The sequence below is a fragment of the Aricia agestis genome, chromosome 20, assembly GCF_905147365.1.
Source record: "Aricia agestis chromosome 20, ilAriAges1.1, whole genome shotgun sequence".
Taxonomy (NCBI): domain Eukaryota; kingdom Metazoa; phylum Arthropoda; class Insecta; order Lepidoptera; family Lycaenidae; genus Aricia; species Aricia agestis.
Window position 1 is genome coordinate 9,966,565 of NC_056425.1, and position 23,368 is coordinate 9,989,932.

The 23,368-nt window shown below is 36.7% G+C and overlaps 1 protein-coding gene across 8 annotated transcripts in view; it reads left to right on the forward strand.

Annotated features, from left to right (window-relative positions):
- The window catches only part of LOC121737157 (potassium/sodium hyperpolarization-activated cyclic nucleotide-gated channel 2), a 301,993-nt gene that overhangs the window by 73,587 nt on the left and 205,038 nt on the right, over nucleotides 1-23,368 (forward strand). For 7 of the 8 annotated variants that reach the window (XM_042128732.1, XM_042128734.1, XM_042128738.1 and 4 more), the window contains exon 3: nucleotides 13,200-13,226. The exons of the other annotated variant lie outside the window; for it this stretch is intronic. In XM_042128732.1, coding sequence (XP_041984666.1) covers nucleotides 13,200-13,226 — 27 coding nt within the window. The remainder of the gene's footprint in view (nucleotides 1-13,199; nucleotides 13,227-23,368) is intronic. 8 annotated transcript variants of the gene reach the window in all.

Here is a 23,368-nt window from a genome sequence, read left to right on the forward strand (position 1 = left end):
TCCTTTCTGGTTTTGAGAGAATTGTTTACAGTGAATGTTCCCTTATTCATAAACTGATTTTGAATTGTAACTTACATATTTTTACTACAAATAAATACGTACACAACCAATGAAACAACCGGAGGTTTTAAGTCGTTTTGATACTATCGAGTTCTGTTGTTGAAGAAATGTGCGGCGCATTTAGTTGTATCCTAAGCTTATTTTCAACATTATTGGAACGAAGTTCCTTATCGCGCGTTCGGCGTAAATCTGAAGGCTAGACAGAACGATATTTGACCTTGATTTGACTTCGACACTTTTTTATTAGTAGATACCTGCATGTTAGGGGCAGAGGGCGTTGATAGTAAGTTTCCTGTGCGTCAACTAGATGGCGTTTTTTCAAAATAAACAGCGACGCGTTGTAAGTATTCCTGGGTGTCAATAGATGGTGTTTCTTAATTATTTTTTTAATGTATATATAGGTACTATATGTATTATGTATACAGGTTTTTTGAACATAAGAAATAACTTCGTTCCATTCGGGTGTCCCTTGACACCTCTCAAGTTTTTTTTGAAGGCACCGTTAATGTGCTCTTTTTTGCGATTGGTAAAAGTTTAAAAAGCGCGTCAGACTCAGGACTCTGGACACGTGATTTGATCGTAAAAAGGAAGGAGAGTAGGTTGCTGACTCGTTGTAGGAGAGATAGATGATATCTCTATGGACGCTCCCGCTCTTAGGCCGTGGCCACTCCCGGAGTGCAACCCATTCTTTTTATTCCATAACATGTTAGAAATTTCCACCTTAGTATTATTGTGGGATATAAAGCAGATTCGACCTTCTGCAGTTGGCAAGGCGTGGAGGTTGCGACTTCACCTCGTGACCTGGAGGTATAACGTATACAGAACTTGATACATAGCCAACACCTGCATTTCATATACATGCTCAAATAATCTAGGTAAGCCGCGAACCAATTAATTTAGTGTAATATTTTAATCGGATTTATAAATGTTATTTTCTATTGTAGCGCAGATTATTAAAAAGTTTTGGTAACGGCATGTGGCGGTCACAACTAACGAAACAATCCTACATCGCGAAGTTTCTGAGCAGGGCGAGATATTAAAGTTATTTAAAACAACGTCTGAAATGACGTTAGTGGAGCATTTGCCTGACCAAGCATACCACTATACTCGGTAAGAAGATCTTTCTTTGAAGTCGCCATCTATAATCCCACAAGCGTTAAAAAATAATATAAAAAATGAGCTGTCAATCAGTCAGCTATAACTGCTACAAGTAAGCATAATATACTTTTAAACATCTTTTAAATGATTCCCTGTGATTATTCATATGACCAGATCCAAGCATTTACTAGATTACCTTATATTATAATCTAATATAACCTTACCTGGATTTCCACGAATATTTCAAGACTAAAATTACCCAAATCGGTTTAGTCGTTCTCAAGTTTTAGCGAGACTAATAAATATTCATATAGATAGTTACCTACTTGGCACTTACAATATGTATAATATTAGAATCATAATATAATATTACAAACTTAAAAGTTAAAATCGTCCAGAGGTGAATAACGTTGTAAAGTTTACGATAAACGATATACCAATTGCTTATTTTACACGAATAATAACAGCCGAAATAAATAATTTAATATTCAAGTTTGTATATTATAAAACAATAATTAAGATAATGCTTTAATTTTGATTTGAATGAAAATTAATTGCATGTAATAACACTTATTTTAACACGCGATTAAATTAATCAAATCGTTACAATTAACACGATGGTAATCTGTAATAATCAAAATTTTAATATTACTTATAATGTACATATTTGGTTCTGCTACTAATGTAATATTTAAAGCTAGATGACGCCTACAAACGAATTAGACGTGGGAGAGCCATGCTTCGGCACGAATGGGCCGGCTCGACGGGAGAAATACCACGTTCTCACAGAAAACCGGCGTGAAACAGCGCTTGCGCAGTGTTTGAGAGTGAGCCGAGTGAGTGAGTTTACCGGAGGCCAAATCCTCTACCCTATTCCCTTCCTTACCCTCCTCTATTCCCTTCCCTTCCCATCCCTATCCTCCCCTATTACCCTATTCTCTATACTATACTCTGATGCTGCGAGTGTCCATGGGCGACGGAAGTTACTTAATGCTTTCCACCAGGTGACCCGTTTGTTCGTTTGCCCCCTCATTTCATTAAAAAAAAATCAGTTTATAGTTCGGGAACCATACATTTTCCGGGATAAAAAGTATGTCCAATGTACAATTTACCATCGAGGAAGTTGATTCCTATGCAATTGACAGACCAACGTTATTTGGTCGAATATGTCAATTCAATATTAATTGTGACATTAACATTGAATTGACATGATCCGACCAAATGACGTTGGTCTGTCAAATGCCTAGGAATCAATTTCCTCGATGGTACATACAAAATGTTGAACAAGGCCGGTTTAGTGGTTTCGGCATGAAGATATAACAAACAGACAGGCACACTTTCGCATTCATAATATTGGATTTATGACTCACGTAACATTTATATTTTACTTTCTTTTGATTCATTATTCACCTCTTTATTATATTATTTCTTTTGTTTGTACAATTTTAGTCAAAGTGAAATAGGAAATCAAAGGCGAGGCGAACTTAATGACATTTTGTGAGTCACAAAAGTGTAAGGATTGATCAGGATTGAGGTTTCTTATGTCCGTCTATAATCCTGATTGAATAAGACATCTTTAAATCATATTTTAAACAAATATAAAAGTTTTTACTTGTCTTTCTACTTCTCTGATAGTAGGTACTATCAGAGAAGTAGATTCCTAGGCAGATGGGGGACCTACGTAGTTTGGTCGCGTTACGTCAAACCCAGCCGACAGCTCACAGTTAACATTGAATTGACATGATCTGACCAAATGACGTTGGTCTGTCAACTGCCTAGGAATCAACTTCTCTGATACTCGATTTACACTCGCGCGCGAGCCACGAGGCGAACCGCGAGACGCGCCGCGAGCCCTGAGTGTAAACTCGAGCTCGCGGCTCGTCTCGCGGCTCGTCTCGCGGCTCGCAGGGCTCGCGTCGGGAGCGATTTCCAAAGGAGCTCGAGGGGGACGCGAGCTTTGTGTTTACACTCGCGCTTCGACGCGAGCTGCGAGACGCGCCGCGAGCTGAGTCACGAGGCGCGAGTATAAATCTCGTATGATAGTATATTAAAAGCGCCGTCTGTTTTGAAGTCCTCGCCATACTCAATCATTCTCCATGTAGTATGCCATAGGGACACGTGGACATATATGCCTTTTGGCACGCCTCCAGACTTTAAACAGATACTTTGTCTTCCACATTTTACTTTACAACGCCTTTCGATCGGAAAATTGTTTTCGTGAATTGTAACACGTCCTGAGCCAAGTTTCGTTGTTTTATTTTAGTGATGTTCTACGTGCGGTACATAAAAATGTAATAATATTATATTAGGAGGTCTTGGATAAAAAACATAATTATTGCGTTTTTAGGGTTCCGTACCCAAAGGGTAAAAACGGGACCCTATCACTAAGACTTCGATGTCTGTCCGTCTGTCTATCTCCAGGCTATATCTCAGGAACCGCTATAGCTAGACTTCTAAAATTTTCATAGATTGTGTATATCTGTTTCCGCTAGAACAATAAATACTGAAAACAAAATAAATTGATTATTTAATCCCATACAACAAACGTGAATTTTTCGGCCTTTTTCGCTCGTCAATCAATCAATAATGGCAAGACTTGAATTTTTCACACATTATTTTGTTATATTATGTGTACTTTAATATTTAATAAGTAATAATTTTAAAATAAAATAAAAAAAATTAAGGAGGGCTCCCATACAAAAACACAATTTGTAGCCTATTTTTGCTCTGTATCAGTACGGAACCCTTCGTGCGCGAGTCCGACTCGCACTTGGCCGATTTTTATTATTTATTTTATTTTTATTTAAATACAGGACTTACCTATTCAACAGCGTCGTTGACCCATACTTTAATATTGTAAATGCGAGTTTGTCTATATTCTGTCTGTCTGTCTGTTACCTCCTCACGCCCAAACCGCTGAACCGATTTTGCTGAAAAGTATTGGGATACTTAGGAGTACGGTTTGAGTTCGGTTGTAAAATGTACGGTACCCGCGATCAACTTGATTTTAAAATTATAAAGCATTTTTGGGGGTGGGTTGAGGGGCGTCGTAAAGAAATGGCAAAGTCCCAAGGTCCCAAAGTCCCAATTAATATTTTGATGTTGGCCAATCAAAAGCGCATAAACTTTAGTAAAAAATCCACAGATACCATGCATAGATGATACAAAGTTTTTTTTTTAATGAAATAAGGGGGCAAACGAGCAAACGGGTCACCTGATGGAAAGCAACTTCCTTCGCCCATGGACACTCGCAGCATCAGAAGAGCTGCAGGTGCGTTGCCGGCCTTTTAAGGGATAATAGGGGAGGGTAGGGAAGGGAATAGCATATAGGGGAGAGAATAGGGGAGGGTACGGAAGGGAATGGGGGAGGGTAGGGAAGGGAAAAGGGTAGGGGATTGGGCCTCCGGTAAACTCACTCACTCGGCGAAACACAGCGGAAGCGCTGTTTCACGCCGGTTTTCTATGAGGACGTGGTATTTCTCCGGTCGAGCCGGCCCATTCCTGCCGAAGCATGGCCCTCCCACGTCAAAAAGCTGTTGCACCGAAAGCTAAAGGAATCGTACATTTTTACCAAATCAAAACTATCCCTTTTTAGGGAGAGAACTTTAAACCCAGTAGGGAGATAGTAAGGTCCAACGAAAAGAAAAAGTAATTTTTTGGGACTTCATGTATCCATATCCATATTTTCGTTGTTTGATAAAAGGGTATATTTATAGTAAATACACCCTTTTATAGAGCAGTGAAGTTCGAAGGAATCACAATAGATCCATTAGGGCTGCAGCAGGCCTTGGCATTTGAAGCCCTTCGGATGACACTCAATAATACTACCTCTGAGTCATTAACTATGATATTGTATACTTTAATTTATGTAAATAGATGACGCTCACAGCTCCGTTGCTCTAAAATTCGTTTATCGTGCAGGAAACGTACATTTTTCCGGGATAAAAAGTATCCTATGTCCTTTTCCGGGACTCAAAGTATCTCTATACCGAATTTCAGCAAAATCGGTCCAGCGGTTTGGGCGTGAGGAGGTAACAGATCTACAGACAGACAGACACACTTTCGCATTAATAATATTAGTATGGATATTAAGTATGGACAGTATGGATGCGGCCTCTATGTAGACACTTTATGCAGTAGCTGTAGACATCTGCTTTAACTACTACATAGACGAATATGACCGTAAAGTAGCCAGTACACAATCGTCCGCCATCATACACCACTACCCCGTCTACACAATGGCGATGGCTTGTAGTGGACCAGCATGGTCAATTGTGAAGAGGCACCTTTACAGACACATCGAAAGTAAGTCTGTGATCAAACTTAATCGAAGTCTTCGTTCAGAGAATATTAGAAAAAAAAAAACTGAATGAAAAATTTTGAGTTTGAGTTGAGTTTGAGTCTTTCCGGTGAAAAATCGACGTTTATAGTAATGCATTTAATAAACAAGCAAGTACTATGAATTTCACAACAGCCATTGTAACTAAAAATGTAGCGCTATTTTGATTTTTATTCGATCTGTGAACATAATGACTATTACTGACTAGACTAGATGACCCGTGAACTTCACAACTCTTAAATCCTAAATTTTCTCACCGAATAAACCTTCCCTGGACTTCCAGGAATTGTTATAGACTAAAAGTACCTAAATCGGTTCAGCCGTTTGCGAGTTTTAGCGAGACTAACAAACATTCTTTTCGATTGATATAGATTTGCCGGACGCACTCCAAAATACGGAAGGCTAACTAAGATAACTTATTTAATATAAACTAGCTGTCCCGGTGAACTTCGTGTCACTTTAAAACCTTCCCTGGACTTCTACGAATATTTTAAGACTAAAATCAGCCCAATCCGTTCAGCCGTTAACGAGTTTTAGCGCGACTAACACATTTGGAAATCCATTTTTATATATAAGATTAACTGTCACCAGCAGTATTTCCGGACCAATATGACCTGCTTACCTTCAAGAAGAGATCCTATTAAACCTCTCAAAAGGCCGGTAACGCACCTGCAGCTCTTCTGATATCGCGAGTGTTTATTGGCGACGGTAGTTGCTTTCCATCAGGTGATCCGTTTGCTCGTTTGCCCCCTTATTTTACATAAAAATATACAAAAGTGTATTATAATCATAAATTGCAAAATGCTTCATTTATCGTGTAAACGTTGTAACTCGACGGGGTAATAATTTGTGGGATTACGAGGCGTTTTTAAATGGCCAGGGATTAATCAAATAGCTATACAATGATGATCGATCGTCTCTCTGCTCCATAAACATTTTGTGTTCATACAGTTTTAAGCGATACAAATATTTCACTTAATAATAATTGTTGTCATGTTTATTATATTGCAATTGTTAAGGCACTTTAGAAAACTATACTTATAAAAAAATCATTAATATTTGTTTCCATTGAAATTGCTAATGAGCCAAAAAAATAATAAGCTGATATACAGGGTGTAACAAAAACAAGTGATAATAATTTAGGATGTGTACGTGTTCCCTGTAGAGAGGTCACTGTGAAAGTAGCAGCGCTGAAAGACCAAAAATTTTTTTCACTTTTGTATGGGGAAACTCGTGACGCTCGGGCCCTTGCCCATACAAAAGTGAAAAAATTATATTATATTATATCATATCATATTTTGCATTGAGGAAACATAGGCCATTATTCATCAGCTTCTGCTTAGGAAGTATCCTAATAGATTTAGAAGGTCTATTTTCTCGTCTTGCTCAGTAATAAAAGTGCTTATAAACATATCTATCGGTAGCACACAATAAAAATGTTATCAGTAAGTTCGTCACATTTTTGTCAAACTCTTTATTTAATTCAAGAAAAGTAATCGTTAGATTTCGAAGTGCATCACTTAACGTCCATATATTTATATTTATTTATTTTTAAAATAATTAATTATATTTTGATAGGTATTTCATCATTATGTTTATATATATTTATTTCACTTACTTATAAACTAAATGTTTAATTCTTAAAGTAATACTTGGATTAACGTTAAGCCAAATTTCCATCACGCCAAAGAAACAGATTCAAAATAAGAGACAGGGCGGATGGAGTAAGAAACGAACCCAAATCAACTGAGATGTCACCGTTTTGGAGCTGTCAAATACTTAGGGTATTAACCCAAACATCTCAACAAGAATTCGCTTAGATTTTACCCGCTTCCTCTACTAAGTATAAAAAAAGATTTATAGAATACTAGCTGTCCCGGCAAACGTTTCTTTGCCATATATTAAGTATTTCGCCCATATTATTTTATTAAAGTGACTAAATAAGTATGTCACCATGGCAACGTCCATCGCTATCCCGTCGCACAAACAATGGTCGCCGTCAGTCTCGAGTTGTAATAATTTACTATTATTTATTCAACAAATGCACTTATCATTATAAAAAGTACCCAGTAGCCAATTCTCAGACCCACTGAATATGCATATAAAATTTAGTTAAAATCAGTTAAGCCGTTTTGGAGGAGTACGCTATCTAACATTGTGACACGGGAATTTTATATATTTAGAGAAGATTACATTTTTATGATATCGGTATGTAAAATAAACTAGTTCCCAATTTCTAAGTTTTTAAAAGAGCGTTGTTAATTGAAGTTTGATACGCCTGACTTTTGCATCCATACTAATTTTATAAATGCGAAAATGTGTCTGTCTATCTGTTACTCCTTCACGCCCAAATCTGAACCTATTTTGCAGAAATTTTATATGGAAATTCCTTGAGTCCCGAAAAAGGACGTTGGATACTTTCTATGTCGGAAAAATGTACGATTCCCGCGCGATAAACGACTTTTGGTGCAACACAGTTGCGGGCGTCATTTAGTTTATAATATTAGTGTAAATCTTAATTGAATCTTATATCTTTAAACGAGCAATTCTTGTATATATATATATATATATATATATATATATATATACAAGAATTGCTCGTATATATAATTGAAATCTCGAAATCGGCTCCAACGATTTTCATGAAATTTAGTATATAGAGGGTTTCGAGAGCGATAAATCGATCTAGCTGGGAATCATTTCTAGAAAATGTCATTTACCACATCGGATACCGATCGCTCGGTCAAACAGCTAGTGAGATATTATATCGAATACTATGTGCGACAAAAATACTACCACTCAAGTTACAATTGTCAAAAGATTCTCTCGAAACTTAATAGAGATTTAATTCGAGAGATAGTAACAAAAAGAGCTGAGGTGAACAATTCTGGTGCAGTGAAAAACGTGTGGTGTGCCCGGCAGTAAATCTGTCAGTTTCGCCGCACGCCGCGAAGTGCTGATTCAGTTTTTAATGAACTTTTAGGTAACTTGGAGACTAGTAAGCACTTACAACAAATCTGTACTATTGTTATGAATGTGTGTGTGTTACATTTTTATGTTCAATCGATTGGTGTGAAATTATGGTGTAGAAAATCTGTGAGTCCCGCATATGGATTAAGAATCGTTTTTAACACGAAAGAATGCACGGCCTCGACGCGTAAAAGTAATAATATTTTATTACAACATTCGAAATGATGATTATGAAGTAATCCTTATTATGTGACTCGAATTCAAATACATTCAATATTCGATTATCACGTATTCGTTCTAATTTTAATATAATTTAAGATTAACTTTTTCTGTCCATAACATATTTTGAAATTTGAATTGCATGAAAAATGCCAACCATAAAAAGTTTCTGGTACATTCAAGTTACGCGTTAAATAAGGCCTTACGGAATGGGAATTAATCAGGGCGGAAATAACTTTTACGTCACATGTTGGGAATCTTTTGAAATGGCAACGTAATGTCAAACAGCCTTTGTGAGGGGCGATCAAAGAAAATCGAATACGTTATGCGCGCCGCATTATAAGCGAGTATATCCGAGTTTGGTTGAATTAGTCGAATTTGGTTGAAACATATGAATATAGTTTGGTAAATTTAGGTTGAAATAATTCAAGAATTCTGTCGATTAATCGATTTCTCTGTCAATAGTACAACATTTACAAACGTTACTCATAAACTTTATAACTTTTTATTCGCCACATAGTATTTGAACACCAGCAACGACCGTTACGGCGTAATTACACAAGAAGTTGTGTGTGTGTGCAAAAATGGCAATGCTAAGCAAGTTTCATCGGTTAGGTTTTCTTTTACTTTATTTGAGAATCCATAAAGACAAAAAACAAGATATTATACGTCTTCATACTATACAGTGACCACTTAAAGCGTGACTCTCGTAGCATACGTTTAGTATGCCACGAAGGTCGCGCTTAAGCTGGTCGCACTATAGATCCTTTACATTCGGTGTACGCACACATAAACGTGATTTCTGATAACTTAAGGGTGAAGCCAAACGAGCGTAACTTGTGAGTTGTGAGTTGCAGAATTTCGGCTGGCAGAAATTCTGCTGCATTCAGTTTCATACAAAAGTCCTGTTTGATTCACACGAGCGTAATTTTGTGAGTCATGATTTGTATGAAAATATACCCGGTAGAAATTCTGCGACTCACGACTCACAAAATTACGCTCGTTTGGCTTCACCCTAAGAGAGCAGAATAATACTTGCGTCCTGCATAAAGTTTATCTCAGTTGCACAAATATAACACGTATTTTGTAGTGAACAATTTGGCTATTACGCTTCAGTGTCCCAATGCCATGAAGTGATGACGCGAATTCAATAGCATTTATTGCGTAGTAAATAAAGCTCAATTTGGCTACTAAGTTTCTGTGTCCCAATGATAAGTCATGACTCATGATGGAGTAAGCACATGAATACGTCGTCTTAGTCCGGGACGTGTCGGCGACAGCTGCTTAGCATATTGATCGTGTACACTCCGCCTAATGACGCCTGTGCTAGTATTTAGACTGTTTGCACATAAAGTATCTGCTAGCTTTTATCGCGTGCTTTGAGCGCGGCGACCGAATCATTTTGACGTGGGAGAGCAATGCTTTGGTACGAATGGGCCAGCTCAACCGGAGAAATACCATGGGCTCACAGAAAACCGGCGTGAATTAGTGCTTGCGCTGTGTTTCGCCGAGTGAGTGAGTTTACCGGAGGCCCAATCCCCTACCCTTTTCCCTTACCTACCCTCTCCTATTTCCTTCCCTTACCTACCCTCTCCTATTTCCTTCCCTACCCTCCCCTATTCCCTTCTTTACCCTCCCTTATTACCCTATTCCCTCTTAAAAGGCCGGCAACGCACCTGCAGCTCTTCTGATGCTGCGAGGGTCCATGGGCGACGGAACTTGCTTTCCATCAGGTGACGCGTTTGCCCGTTTGCCCCCTTATTTCATAAAAAATAACAAGAAATTCCATGACGAAAAAACTTAGCACTCCCCACTCCGACCAGTACAGCGGCGTTGAAAGCCGTGCACCGTCTAACGTCGTTTTAATTTGGCAGACTTCGGCACGGCGTTTGTGTGCGTGCGACTAGATGTATGCGTGTAGACTCGATACTAATAGTTTGACCGAGGCAGTCCCCGAGTGTATATTTACTCTTATTATAATCTGCAATCAGTATCACTAAAAGTGGGTGAGATGTGGTACGTATAGGCTATAGCAGGTAGAATGCTTCCATGCGACAGAGCGGTTTGACCGCTACACAACGAGATAACAAGCAATTGTATCATGTATGTAACGATTTATTTATATAGCGGCGTGATCTCGCAAAAATTAGAGTCTAAGGGCCCCTTTTCACCACTTCCTGATAAGTGATGAATAGGCTATCCACCAATTAAATTGACAGATATATGAAGAATCTGTCAAAAAGTTGTGAATAGTTGCCGAATACGGCACTTTATCAGAAAGTGGTAAAACAGGCCCTACTAGAGTAGGCAGCGGTAAGTGATTATAACGCGACTAAGATGAATACCAGCTATGTTGACTCCCTTATTATATTTTTGAAGTAAAACTTCTTAAGAGGCGTTGTGTACTTTTTTGGTATAGTGACAAAATGTTAAACTCACGACAGGACACGTGATTTGATCGAAAATTCGTAAGACGGAGGGAAACTAGACTCCTAGTAGAAGTAATAACCCCGTCCCTTTCTACCACGCGGCAAAAATGTATGCCTGCACCGTTGTTTATAATAATTTTCTTTCTTAGATAAATAATTCATTTCTCTGATGGTCCTTAAATTCTTAAATGATTTATATTCAAATTTCGCAATCCAGCGTACATCACTCATATATCGTTTATGATTTCATACATAATACATAGGTACATAATTGGTTTCTGAAGATATTTGCACATGAATAATGTAAAAGGTCACCGCATACCGATCCCATTACGTTTTAGAATGACTTAGTAGACTAGACAACGATTGTAAGGGCTATATTAGGAAGCCATGGCGGTGCTACCAGCCGCGCCACACTGGTATCCACATTTGAATTATATAAAGCTAGCAATACTTATGTATGTACGTTTATCGCGTAACTTTCTGCCGCGCACTGTAAAACTCTGGAACGAACTGTCACCAGCAGTATTTCCGGACCTATACGACCAGCAAACCTTCAAGAAAAGAGCGTATTCCCTCTTAAAAAGCCGGCAACGCACCTGCAGCTCTTCTGATGTTGCAAGTGTCCATGGGCGACGGTAGTTGCTTACCATCAGGTGACCCGTTTGCTCGTTTGCCCCCTTATTTAATAAAAAAAATGTATATGACTGGACCATCGAGCCACCCAGTCTCAGGACAGTTTCTTGTAGCAGACGATATTCGTAGCACTTCTTGCTCGTAGCAGATGGTGTATGTAGCACATGTTTCTCGTAGCAGACGATATCCGTAGCACATATTGTTTCTCGTAGCAAACCATTTTCGTAGCAAACATAACGTAGCACATGTTTTCGTAGTAGACGATGTTTATAGTACATGCTTCTCGTAGTAGATGATGTTTATAACACATGCTTCTCGTAGTGGATGATGTTTATAGCACATGCTTCTCGTAGTGGATGACGTTTATAGCACATGCTTCTCGTAGTGGATGATGTTTATAGCACATGCTTCTCGTAGTGGATGATGTTTATAGCACATGCTTCTCGTAGTAGATGATGTTTATAACACATGCTTCTCGTAGTGGATGATGTTTATAGCACATGCTTCTCGTAGTGGATGACGTTTATAGCACATGCTTCTCGTAGTGGATGATGTTTATAGCACATGCTTCTCGTAGTGGATGATGTTTATAGCACATGCTTCTCGTAGTGGATGATGTTTATAGCACAAGCTTCTCGTAGTGTATGATGTTTATAGCACACGCTTCTCGTAGTGGATGATGTTTATAGCACATGCTTCTCGTAGTGGATGATGTTTATAGCACATGCTTCTCGTAGTGGATGATGTTTATAGCACATGCTGCTCGTAGTGGATGATGTTTATAGCACATGCTTCTCGTAGCAGACGATTCTTGCGGCACATTTTCCTAACTCATAATAAAAGAATGAGACATAATTCGTTCCTCCCCCTGTTTGTAACTGAATAAAATATTAATAGATGCGGATAGATCTCTTCAAATTTCAACGTTAATTAATAAAAGCTTTCTCTGAATTCACAATATTTTTTCCGTATTTTTGTTTATTATTTTGTGAATAATGTTCGAGTGGAGGTAATTTGGAGATTGATGATTGGAGATGAAATAACGAGGCTTATTGAATTGTGTTTTTATATTCTTTAATGAATTAGCGTTGGCGCAAACTGACGACCAAATACGACGCGTTGCACTTTATTTGTTAACAAATTTAGTTTTATTAAATGCATTTTTTTGTTGGTAACAATGCATATAATAAAACTTTTAGGAAAAATAAGCTATAACTTATAAGTATAGTGTAATAATATCAATCTTTTCTCTCGATGTGTCACGGTGTACCATGACACTATAATCCCTTTGAGTTCTTACTTATAAAGGGTGTAACAAAACTGAGTGATAATACTTTAGGGTGTGTACGTGAAGTATTATCACTTACTTTTGTTACAACTTGTTTTTTGTATATCGTCTACAAAGAGTATTATGCATTTTTATTTAATTTCTGAACTTGTTATTTTAGGTACTATAGCGTTCTGTGGAGTAACCGGTGAGTTATATGTTGGGTTTCGGTGGCTGGATGTTCTCTAACCTTAATTAAGACTTTAATGCTTCTACTCTAACAACAACATAATATTTTGTAATCCATTCTATTTGTAGTGAATAAATATTCCCGGTTTTGCTGATCAGGTGTTCGAAACAAATATGGCCGCCGCGGTAATTCAAAATAGCCTTGTTCATTCATTGTTAAAACTAGTGTCTGGTATTTAAATACGAATAGCAAAAGTCTGATTTACTTTAGGGAGAATAGCATTTTTAGTGAATTCATAAAAATAATGTAAATATTTCGTTCTATTTTGTTGCTGTTGCCTCTGCATGCTTAAGCCGGTGAACCGATTTCAATAAAATTTAGTAAGAAGCTACTATACTATTCTACAAAAAAGTTGGATAGTTTTTATCCCATTAAATGGGTGGATCCCGCGCGAAAAACAAGTTTTGTCACCACGTATTTGCAAAACATCTAGAATGCATAAAATTGTAATCGAATCACCTGAGTACCTTCACAACTTGAAGTACAGAACTCGCGATGAATATTATAGCTTTCCATCGAGATTGCATTACTGCCTGGTGAATTTTGCACGAAGACGGATTATAGTCCGCTATACACCTTTGAAGTGTGTAACTAAGGATGAATATTACATTCCTTTAGATGAAATATGGTCGTGACCTGGATTCCCTTCTGATTCAAAAGTTGTTTCTAGGATGTTTAAAATAATTCGTAACTTGTATATTATTTCTCAGTAGTTACGCTTAGCTCTATGCTTGTTTATAATATTATGAACCTGACCAAACAACGTGATCAGTCATCTGTCTATTAATCAATTTCTTTAATGGCAAATCACTTTAATCTCGTAAAATAAGAAATTACTTATAAATAAATAAAAAAAACATAAAATCAAATTTTCGTACTTAGTAATATTATGTAGCATGGCGTAGCACTTAAAATTAGTGCCGTAACACAAGCCATGTGAAGCGTAGCGAGGCGTCGCACATCGCCATGTCTAGCGAAGTACAGTGTAGCATATAAAACGATGTGTAGCGTAGTGTGGCGTAGGCCGTAGCACAAGCCATGTACAGCGTAGCGTGGCGTAGAACATGGTCATGTGAAGCGTAACGTGGTGCAGCACGTAAGCACGAATCCGTGTGTTGCATAGCGTTGCGTAGCACATCGCCATGTCTAGCGAAGTACAGTGTAGCATATAAAACGATGTGTAGCGTAGTGTGGCGTAGGCCGTAGCACAAGCCATGTACAGCGTAGCGTGGCGCAGAACATGGTAAGCACGAATCCGTGTGTTGCATAGCGTTGCGTAGCACATAGCCATGTATAGCGTAGCACATAGCCATGTCTAGCGAAGCGCGACGTAGCACATAACGATGTCTTGCGTAGCGTGGCCTGGGGTCGCATATTGCTATGTCTAACGTAGCGTGGCGTAGCACATAGCCTATTGTAGCGTAGCGTGGTGTAGCACATACCTATGTCTAACTTAGCGTGTCGTAGCACATAACAGTTTTTATCGTAGCATGCGGTAGCACATGCCAATGGAATATCTAGTATTAGCAGACCGAAACAATTATAATTGTATACCTATGATCATTTTCAACTTTTAATTTAGTTAGCATACGTAAAATACATAGAATATTAGAAAACTGGTCAAATAAATTTTGTTGATACTATGTTACAAATAGTCCAATTACGAGCAACTTCAAATATGTGCGTTACCCTCACCAAATAATAATCATTTACATAGTTCCGTGGCAATATTTGTTCACGGCATGTGTATTGCCCAGGAATTTGTCTGTTTAATGTTTGCTGATACCTGTCCGGCGCAACTTCGCTGGGCAAACTGCCCGAGTTGTGACCTACTTACCATTTAACATTCAGCCTTTTAATTCTTTCTGTACACTCTTTATTGCTAACACTTGTGTTTATATTGTTTTTGTGTTGACTTCAGCGAGTTAATCATCCATATCCATACTAATATTATAAATGCGAAAGTGTGTCTGTCTATCTGTCTGTCTCTCTGTTACCTCTTCACGCTCAAACCGCTGAACTGATTTTGCTGAAATTTGGCATGGAGATATTTTGAGTCCCGAGAAAGGACATAGGATACTTTTTATCCCGGAAAAACGTAAGGTTCCCGCGCGATAAATGAATTTTGGCGCAACGGAGTTGCGGGCGTCATCTAGTTTTACTATATAAAATCAGTTGAGATCTTTTATGTAAGAAGTGGCATATATTACATATAATGTAGCGCCCTACGCATATTATGGCAACGTAGTTTATAATGTAGCGAGTGGATTTGTGTACGTAGCATATTATCGTGTAGATGTATCATGTAGACTCTACATACATAGGATTGTTTTTGCTTGTTATCTCGCGGTATAGCCGCCAAACTACGCGTTCGGAAGGACGCATATTAATCGAGCCTTAGGTTAGGTTCACCCGGCACAATCCTGCACGTTTCCTGCACGTTTTCTTGCAGTATACGTCTTAACGAATAAACAGTGGCGCATACAATCTTATATCTTTAAACGAGCAATTCTTGTATATATATAATATATATAATTGGAATCTCGGAATCGGCTCCAACGATTTTCATGAAATTTAGTATATAAGGGGTTTCGGGGGCGATAAATCGATCTAGCTAGGAATCAATTTTAGAAAATGTCATTTAATATGTTTTTTATTGAATACCGAGCAAAGCTCGGTCAAATAGCTAGTGTACATTATATTATATTGCAGATTGTACTGCGATGTATGAATGTTAAGACGTATAGTGCAAAAAACGTGCAGAATGATGCCGTGTGAACCAAGTCTTAGCCTATCGCGTAGCGCGCTATGCTCGAAGCTATGTAGAAAATCTTGTATAGTCCTACACACCTGGCTATGCATTGCATGCACATGGCTACGTAGCATATCGTGAGCTCGGCCCAAAGCTTTGTAGCTAAACGTAATTCGTGGAGAATTTGGGCTAAATGGTTCGCTTAACGTGTAATGGCGTAGACACTGGCCTTCCAATTACACTAATACGTCTGAATCCGCCTGGCTGATTGTTCATATTCCACTTACCCGGTATCAAAAGCGATATCAAAGATATTGGAACGCAAACAGCAAATTATTTTAACTAATTCTACTACTGTGTAATATAGAGGTAGAAAGCTGTAAGCATTTTTTTAACTAGAGATCGCCCAATGGTCGAAATTCGACCTTAGTGTCAACGACATTAATACTACTACCTATATTTTGTAAAAAATATTGACTTTATCATATTTTTTTTTCAACTCTTGTCTCTGGGACTCAGCTGATCTCAGACTGGCCGTGAAAGCATTGTCTAGTATCTTAGATTCAATAAAAAAACTATAATCTATTTTCAATTTGTCAACTTGTTGTCAACAGACTTCAACCATAATTCATAAATAAAAGAGTATAATTCGTATGTATAGGCTTGTCACTCAAAAATCTGTCATTTCTCATGTGTGTGTGTTGTAGTGTGCGTAATGTTTTATTTGTTAAAAAATGTACGATAAAAGCATAATTTCAAAATAGTATTAGCTCGATGCACTTCTTCACCATATAAACTAATATAACTGTGCAAAATTATATAATATATATATATACAAGAATTGCTCGTTTAAAGATATAAGATGATGATTACTCATCAGTTTTTGTTTGTGCAATACCCTCTATATCTGATTATTAGTACATAAGACGAAATCGCTTGCCACTTTATGTCTCTACGTAATCCTTAAGTCTTCAAAATTACGCAACGGTTTTCCATCGGTTTTAGAGGGTAAAAGATTCAAGAGGAAGGCAGGCGCGGTCGCAGCCTGAAATTTGGGGGGGGGGGGGCGGTCACTCACTACACTAATATATTTTTTTTATCTGCGCCCTCGGACGGTTCTGGGTTGACAGCTGTCTAAGGTCGGACGCAATTTGACCTTAGATTTTGGGGGGGGGGGGGGGGGGGGGGGTCATGTCCCCTGTGACCCTGTGGATATGGGCGAATAGCGGATATAGTAATAAAAAAAACTACATTTGGCACCAGCATTGCACTCAAGCCATATTTATACTCTTTACACTCATGCATAGCGTTTCGCTAGTTAAAATAAATACTTGAACTTGGCTTGACACGATACCGCGTGTCTAGATGCCAGCCAATATTTTTAAAGATTTTCGCTAAGTTATCCATGCTAATATAATATTACAAATGCGAAAGTGTGCATGTCTGTCTGTTATCTCCTTACGCCCAAACAGCTTAACCGATTCTGAAATTTTGTATTCAGAGGTGAGTGATTTGTATAGAGACTTTGAGTCCCAGGAAAGGACATAGGGTACTTTTTATCCCGAAATAATGTACGGTGCCCGCGCGATAAACGAGCTTTAGCGCAACGATGTTGCGGGCGTCATGTAGTTTAATATAATGCTCGTACCAAAACTTAATATTTTCTGTAGCCTTTATATTCCATTTGCCATTTTCCATGTATGTCCTGTTATTTATTCATAGAAGCTCGGAGGCTTCGATTGCTGTATCTGTGCCCGGACCCCGTAGAGTCAACACGGAGTGTCCGACGAACCTGCCTTTATTCCATTTATTTTCCATTGCAATTTATTCAGGCATATATTTATTCATAGAATCTAGGACCCGGTAACAAGGATTTTAGAATGAAATATATTTTATTGAAATACTTTTTTGCCTTTTGTTGTTGTTTCAATGAAAGATATTACATATTTTGGGGTAATAAAATGCCATGTTGTGTAACAAAACAGAAACGGATGTGAAACGAAAAGGATCTCGTTTTCAATCTGAGTATTCGATTTGACCTGGTAAATAGAAAATGTATTATATCTTATATCTTTATACGAGCAATTCTTGTATATATATATATATATATATATATATATATATATATATATATATATATATATATATATAATTGGAATCTCGGAATCGGCTTCAACGATTTTCATGAAATTTAGTATATAGGGGGTTTCGGGGGCGATAAATCGATCTAGCATATAGAATCATTTTTAGAAAATGTCATTTTATTGGTGTTTTATCGAATACCGAGCAAAGCTCGGTCAAATAGCTAGTGTATATTAATAGAAATAATGTATAATCATTAGTTAACCTCTTAAAATATTTTTTGATTGATTTACTTTTATTATTTGTTAGCTATGTTTAAACTTGTGGGCCGGACATGTTTTGAGAGAGCCAGACAAATAGACGAAAATAATAACCCTAATAAATGGTATCCCAGAGGGACAAAAAGAAAAAAGGCCAGACCTCTAAAAAGATGGGAAGATGAAATAGTACAAATGTCTGGCAAATGTGGAAGAGTGGCATGTCAGAGAAGTGAGTGGAAGCTGTTGGGGGAGGCGAGGGGGAGGCCTTTGCCAAGAGGCACACAGAAACAGAGACCGCGCTACCGAATGATAATTAATTTGAATCTTTTGCAATGTATGTAAAATAAATGTATTGCTTTTCTGAATAAAAGATAATAATAATAATGTTTAAACTTTAAATATTACTAGCCAACGAACGCGATAGGGCCTGACCAAAGGAATTATAATAAACTAGCTAAAAGCCGAGCTTTGCGAGGGCTCGCATCGTCACACCTTGACTGACTGATGATTTATGGCGTATAAAAAAAAAAAAACTACTAGCTAGATCTTGTTGAAACCAATTTTCGTTGGTAGTTTTTGTAGTAATGTATATCATATATTTTTTTTAGACCTATCACCCCTACTTTAGAAGTTAGAGGGGGAGGGGGGACACATTTTACCACTCTCGGAAACTATTCAGGTTAGAAAAAAAATATTTTAGAAACTTCAATATGATTTTTTAAGACCTATCCATAGATACCCCACACGCATAGCTTAGATGAAAAAATATTGTTTCAGTTGTACCTATGGGAACCCCTAAATTTTTAATAATTTTTCCATTTTTGTATCAAAATCTTAATGCGGTTCACAGACTACATCATACATATATTGAAACTTACCAAGTTTCAATAGTATAGCTCTTATAGTTTCGGAGAAAAGTGGCTGTGACATACAGACGGACAGACAGACAGACAGACAGACATGACGAATCTATAAGGGTTCCGTTTTTTGCCATTTGGCTACGGAACCCTAAAAATTACTAATATGTTAAAGCACAAATCAATAGGCGTGATACTTTTTCCATAAAGGGTAACACAAAATGTTTTCAGGTTGTGGGATATACTAGGGCTCGTTTCGTTCGCCCTGATTATAATAAAATAAACTTTGTGTAAGATGTGGGTTACCTAATATTGTTTTCTATAGTACTAGCGCGACATACTTTTACGCGAACTGACAACTTCTATTAGAATTAGATAGTTATAGATAGGCTTTTCTTTGCAGTCATTTGTATTTTGAAGCCTATATAATATTGTATAAAATTTTATACATTGTTTCATAGTTATAACGCTAAATACATAAACAATTTGCTAGCAATAGATACGATATTGAGCAGAAATTGGGCACGTCGATAACGGGTGAGAATCTGCCATCCATCCTGGGGGGTAAAAAGTGTGATATCTTCCTGGCCTTTTGCAGGACAATCGTGGGTGTAGTAAATAAGCGTAACGGTAGTATTTTGTGTGATAACAATAATTAGGTTCAAATTTAAGCTGTGATATTAGAATAGTCTCTATACTTTTGGTTTTATATTTGTGCCGTTGTTTTATTATTTGACATTTTAATTGTATTTTATTGTAATTGTTTATTTTAGTGGAATCATTTATCGTATTTTTATTGGAATTGGTATTTAAATCTAGTGTTAATTACATCGTATATTTATATTGGATATCATAAATTTTGTACAAAATATAATAAGTTAAGTTAAGTTAATTAAGACAAATTGTATGTATAGACAAATAGAAAATAAATAGCCCTGATAATGTTAGGGGGACGAAATTAAAAAAAAACAAATAATAATAATAATAATACTAAAACAAATAAATTATATACTAAAACTTAATGCTATTGCTAAAAATGTTGTCAGATGTATATTCTGTATATAGCAAGTGTACTTAATAATTTGAGTAGTTAGAACTAGGCTAGCGGGCAACTTCGTGAACTAGTAGCTGTCGGCTTGCCGGAAAATATCATTGCCCGTTTGTATAATGTTATATTGGGAATATTTCGTTGCAAGCAGATACTACGTCTACATTAATATTATATTTGTGTTTTTTTTATTTATTTATGTATTACATTAACTACTTAACCTAAAACTAACACATTAATAATACACAATTAAAATAACAACTTAACTAATAGACAACAGTAGAAGCTCTTTCATACTTTCCCTCGCAGAATTTCACACAATTTTCTTTTATATAATACTAGCTGTCCCGGCAAACGTTTTTTGCCATATTATTTTATTGCAGTGACTAAATAAGTATGGCACCATGGCAACGTCCATCGCTATCCCGTCGCACAAATAATGGTCACCGTCAGTCTCGAGTTGTACTAATTTATTCAACAAATGTACTTATCAATGCAAATATATATACCTACCTGCGCCTCACCTGCGCATCAAAAAAGGGGGATGAAAATTTGTATATAATCCTTCTTAACGCAAGCGAAGCCGCGGGCAAAAGCTCGTATGCATATAAAATTTGGAAAAATCAGTAAAGCCGTTTCGGGGGAGTACGGTTACTAACATTGTGACACGAGAATTTTATTTATAAGAATATCCATCAACTTGTCAGCAAATATATCACACTCGGGGGACACGTGTTATTTAGACTTCCTACCTATAAAGATAATTATGCAGGGATAATTACTATTCATTTGATGCTGATGTGACTTTCAAATATGCTAGACAAAAAGACCTTAGTTTTCACTATATTATAAATATTTTTATCAGTAGTAATTAACAAAAACAAAAACTATAATATCCTGTATTTTGTAAATTTTGTACGGGTGTGGTTTTTTTTGGGATGAAATCAAAATAATTACATCAAGTTATTGTATATGCATTAATAATTATTATTATAACTGGAACCATTTTTAAATATTTTCAATTCGTTTTTTACAAACATTTTTAACATAATATAAATCAAAACCATCGCGGCGTCCTTCTTGCTCCAATAACTAAAATACACTCACCCAATGCTCGGCCGATGGGGTGGAAGAAAATAATTATGTACATCATTATAAACGTAAATAATGATTACAAAAATGATGTTTGTAAAGTTTTAACTAGGTCAGATAATATAGGAGAAATGAAAAATAGGACGCTGAGGTCATATTATGTTTTGATGATTCGTGTTTAGTTTTTGATCGCTGAATTTTTAAAACTTTTTAACACGTATTTTTACCTTGGCACTGAAAATAAAGGAAGTGAAAAACGAAAGTATGAAAAAAAAAAACGTTGCTATAGGTAAGGTTTTAGTAGTTAGTATATTATAATAATTTGTTATTGTATATATATATATAGCATAAGTTTTAAGAAAAAGAAAGTTCAACTTCAGAAAAAAAAAAAAAACATTGCTGTAGATAACATAAAGATAATTTATTATAATTCAATTTAGCTATAAATTTTTACAATGACAGGAACAAAATATAAGAATATATGGCTCATCTTGGCGGGGGCACGCCCGTGCCCCCAGATTTATACAAATTATACTCATGTAAGGAAAACATTGGCAGACGTACTAGTATGAATAGTTATGGATCGTTTATTATTAGTATTACTGTAGTGTCCAAATAAGGGCGGATTCGACCAAACTGGAGTAACATTTTACTCGAGTACAACTGTCTCCTAATCTAAGAGTAAGCTGGTTATGCGTTTTTCCAACTTCTAATCCAAGAATGAGGCAATTACACGGGAGTAAATATTTACACGGGCTATTTTGGTGGAGTAAATATTAAACTGAGAATAGTTGCACAACAGGGTTCAACTGTCACGGTCGGTGTCATTGTGAACTATAATTGACATTTTATTTCATACTCTTTGAGTAACTTGGTAAAATGCAAACGATAATACCCTAAAGTAAATTAAAGGAGTAAAATTATTCTCATGATAGTTATACTCGTGTAACTTCAAGTTTGGTTGAATCGGGCCTTAATACTAGGATACCCGTAACTCCGTTGCGCAAAAATTACTTTATCGACAGATACATTTTTTGGGGATAAAACATAATATGTTTTTTCCGGGACTCCGATTATGATATGCAGATAGTTTATCTGCATATCATAATCGGTTCAGCGGTTTGGACGTGAAGAGGTAACAGACGGACACACTTTCGCATGTATATTATTAGTAAGCTACTAGACGTTCCGCGCGGTTACTCCCGCATAAATTAGGAACTTTATGGAAACCGTACATTTTCCCGCAAAAAAATAGCCTATGTCCCTTCAATTGGTCTACTCTACATTTGAGCCAAATAACTTAATAATTCATCCAGTAGTTCGCGAGATAAGCGGCTTCAAATTGGTCTTAGAGTGATAATTTATAGCCTCGATAAATGGGCTATCTAACACTGAAAGAATTTTTCAAGTCGGTCAGTACTTCCTGAGATTAGCGCGTTCAAACAAACAAACTCTTCCGCTTTATAATATTAGTATGCTATAACAAACATAGTATAAAATCTTCAAAGCAAACTTTTGTATACATTTTTCGAACACTGGAAGGATGATTAAAACGATGACGTCGTTTTAATCATCCTTCCAGCATCTCATTAAAACTCAACATCTAAGATCCGCCGCTGGAACACCACGATTTTAATTCCGTCAAAGTGTTGTTTCGGCCTATACAAAGTCTAAAATTTTACTGCGTTTAAAACACTGCGAAATCCAAAATACTGCATTTTTAACTTTATTAGACCAGAAAGAGGATTTTTTTGGGTGTGTGTAGGTTTTTTATTAGGTTCACAAAACAAGATACAATTCACAATACATGTAGCTATAAATAATAGAGACGGTATGTTATTCGAATATTCGAATACTCGTTTTATTCGAATATTCGACGATTTTATTATTCGAATATTCGCCAAATTATTTTTCGAATAATTCGAATAGTGAAAATATTTTTTATTTTTGTTTAAAATGCTATCAAACATAAAATTAACATGGAATAACAACATAATTAAGTTTATTTT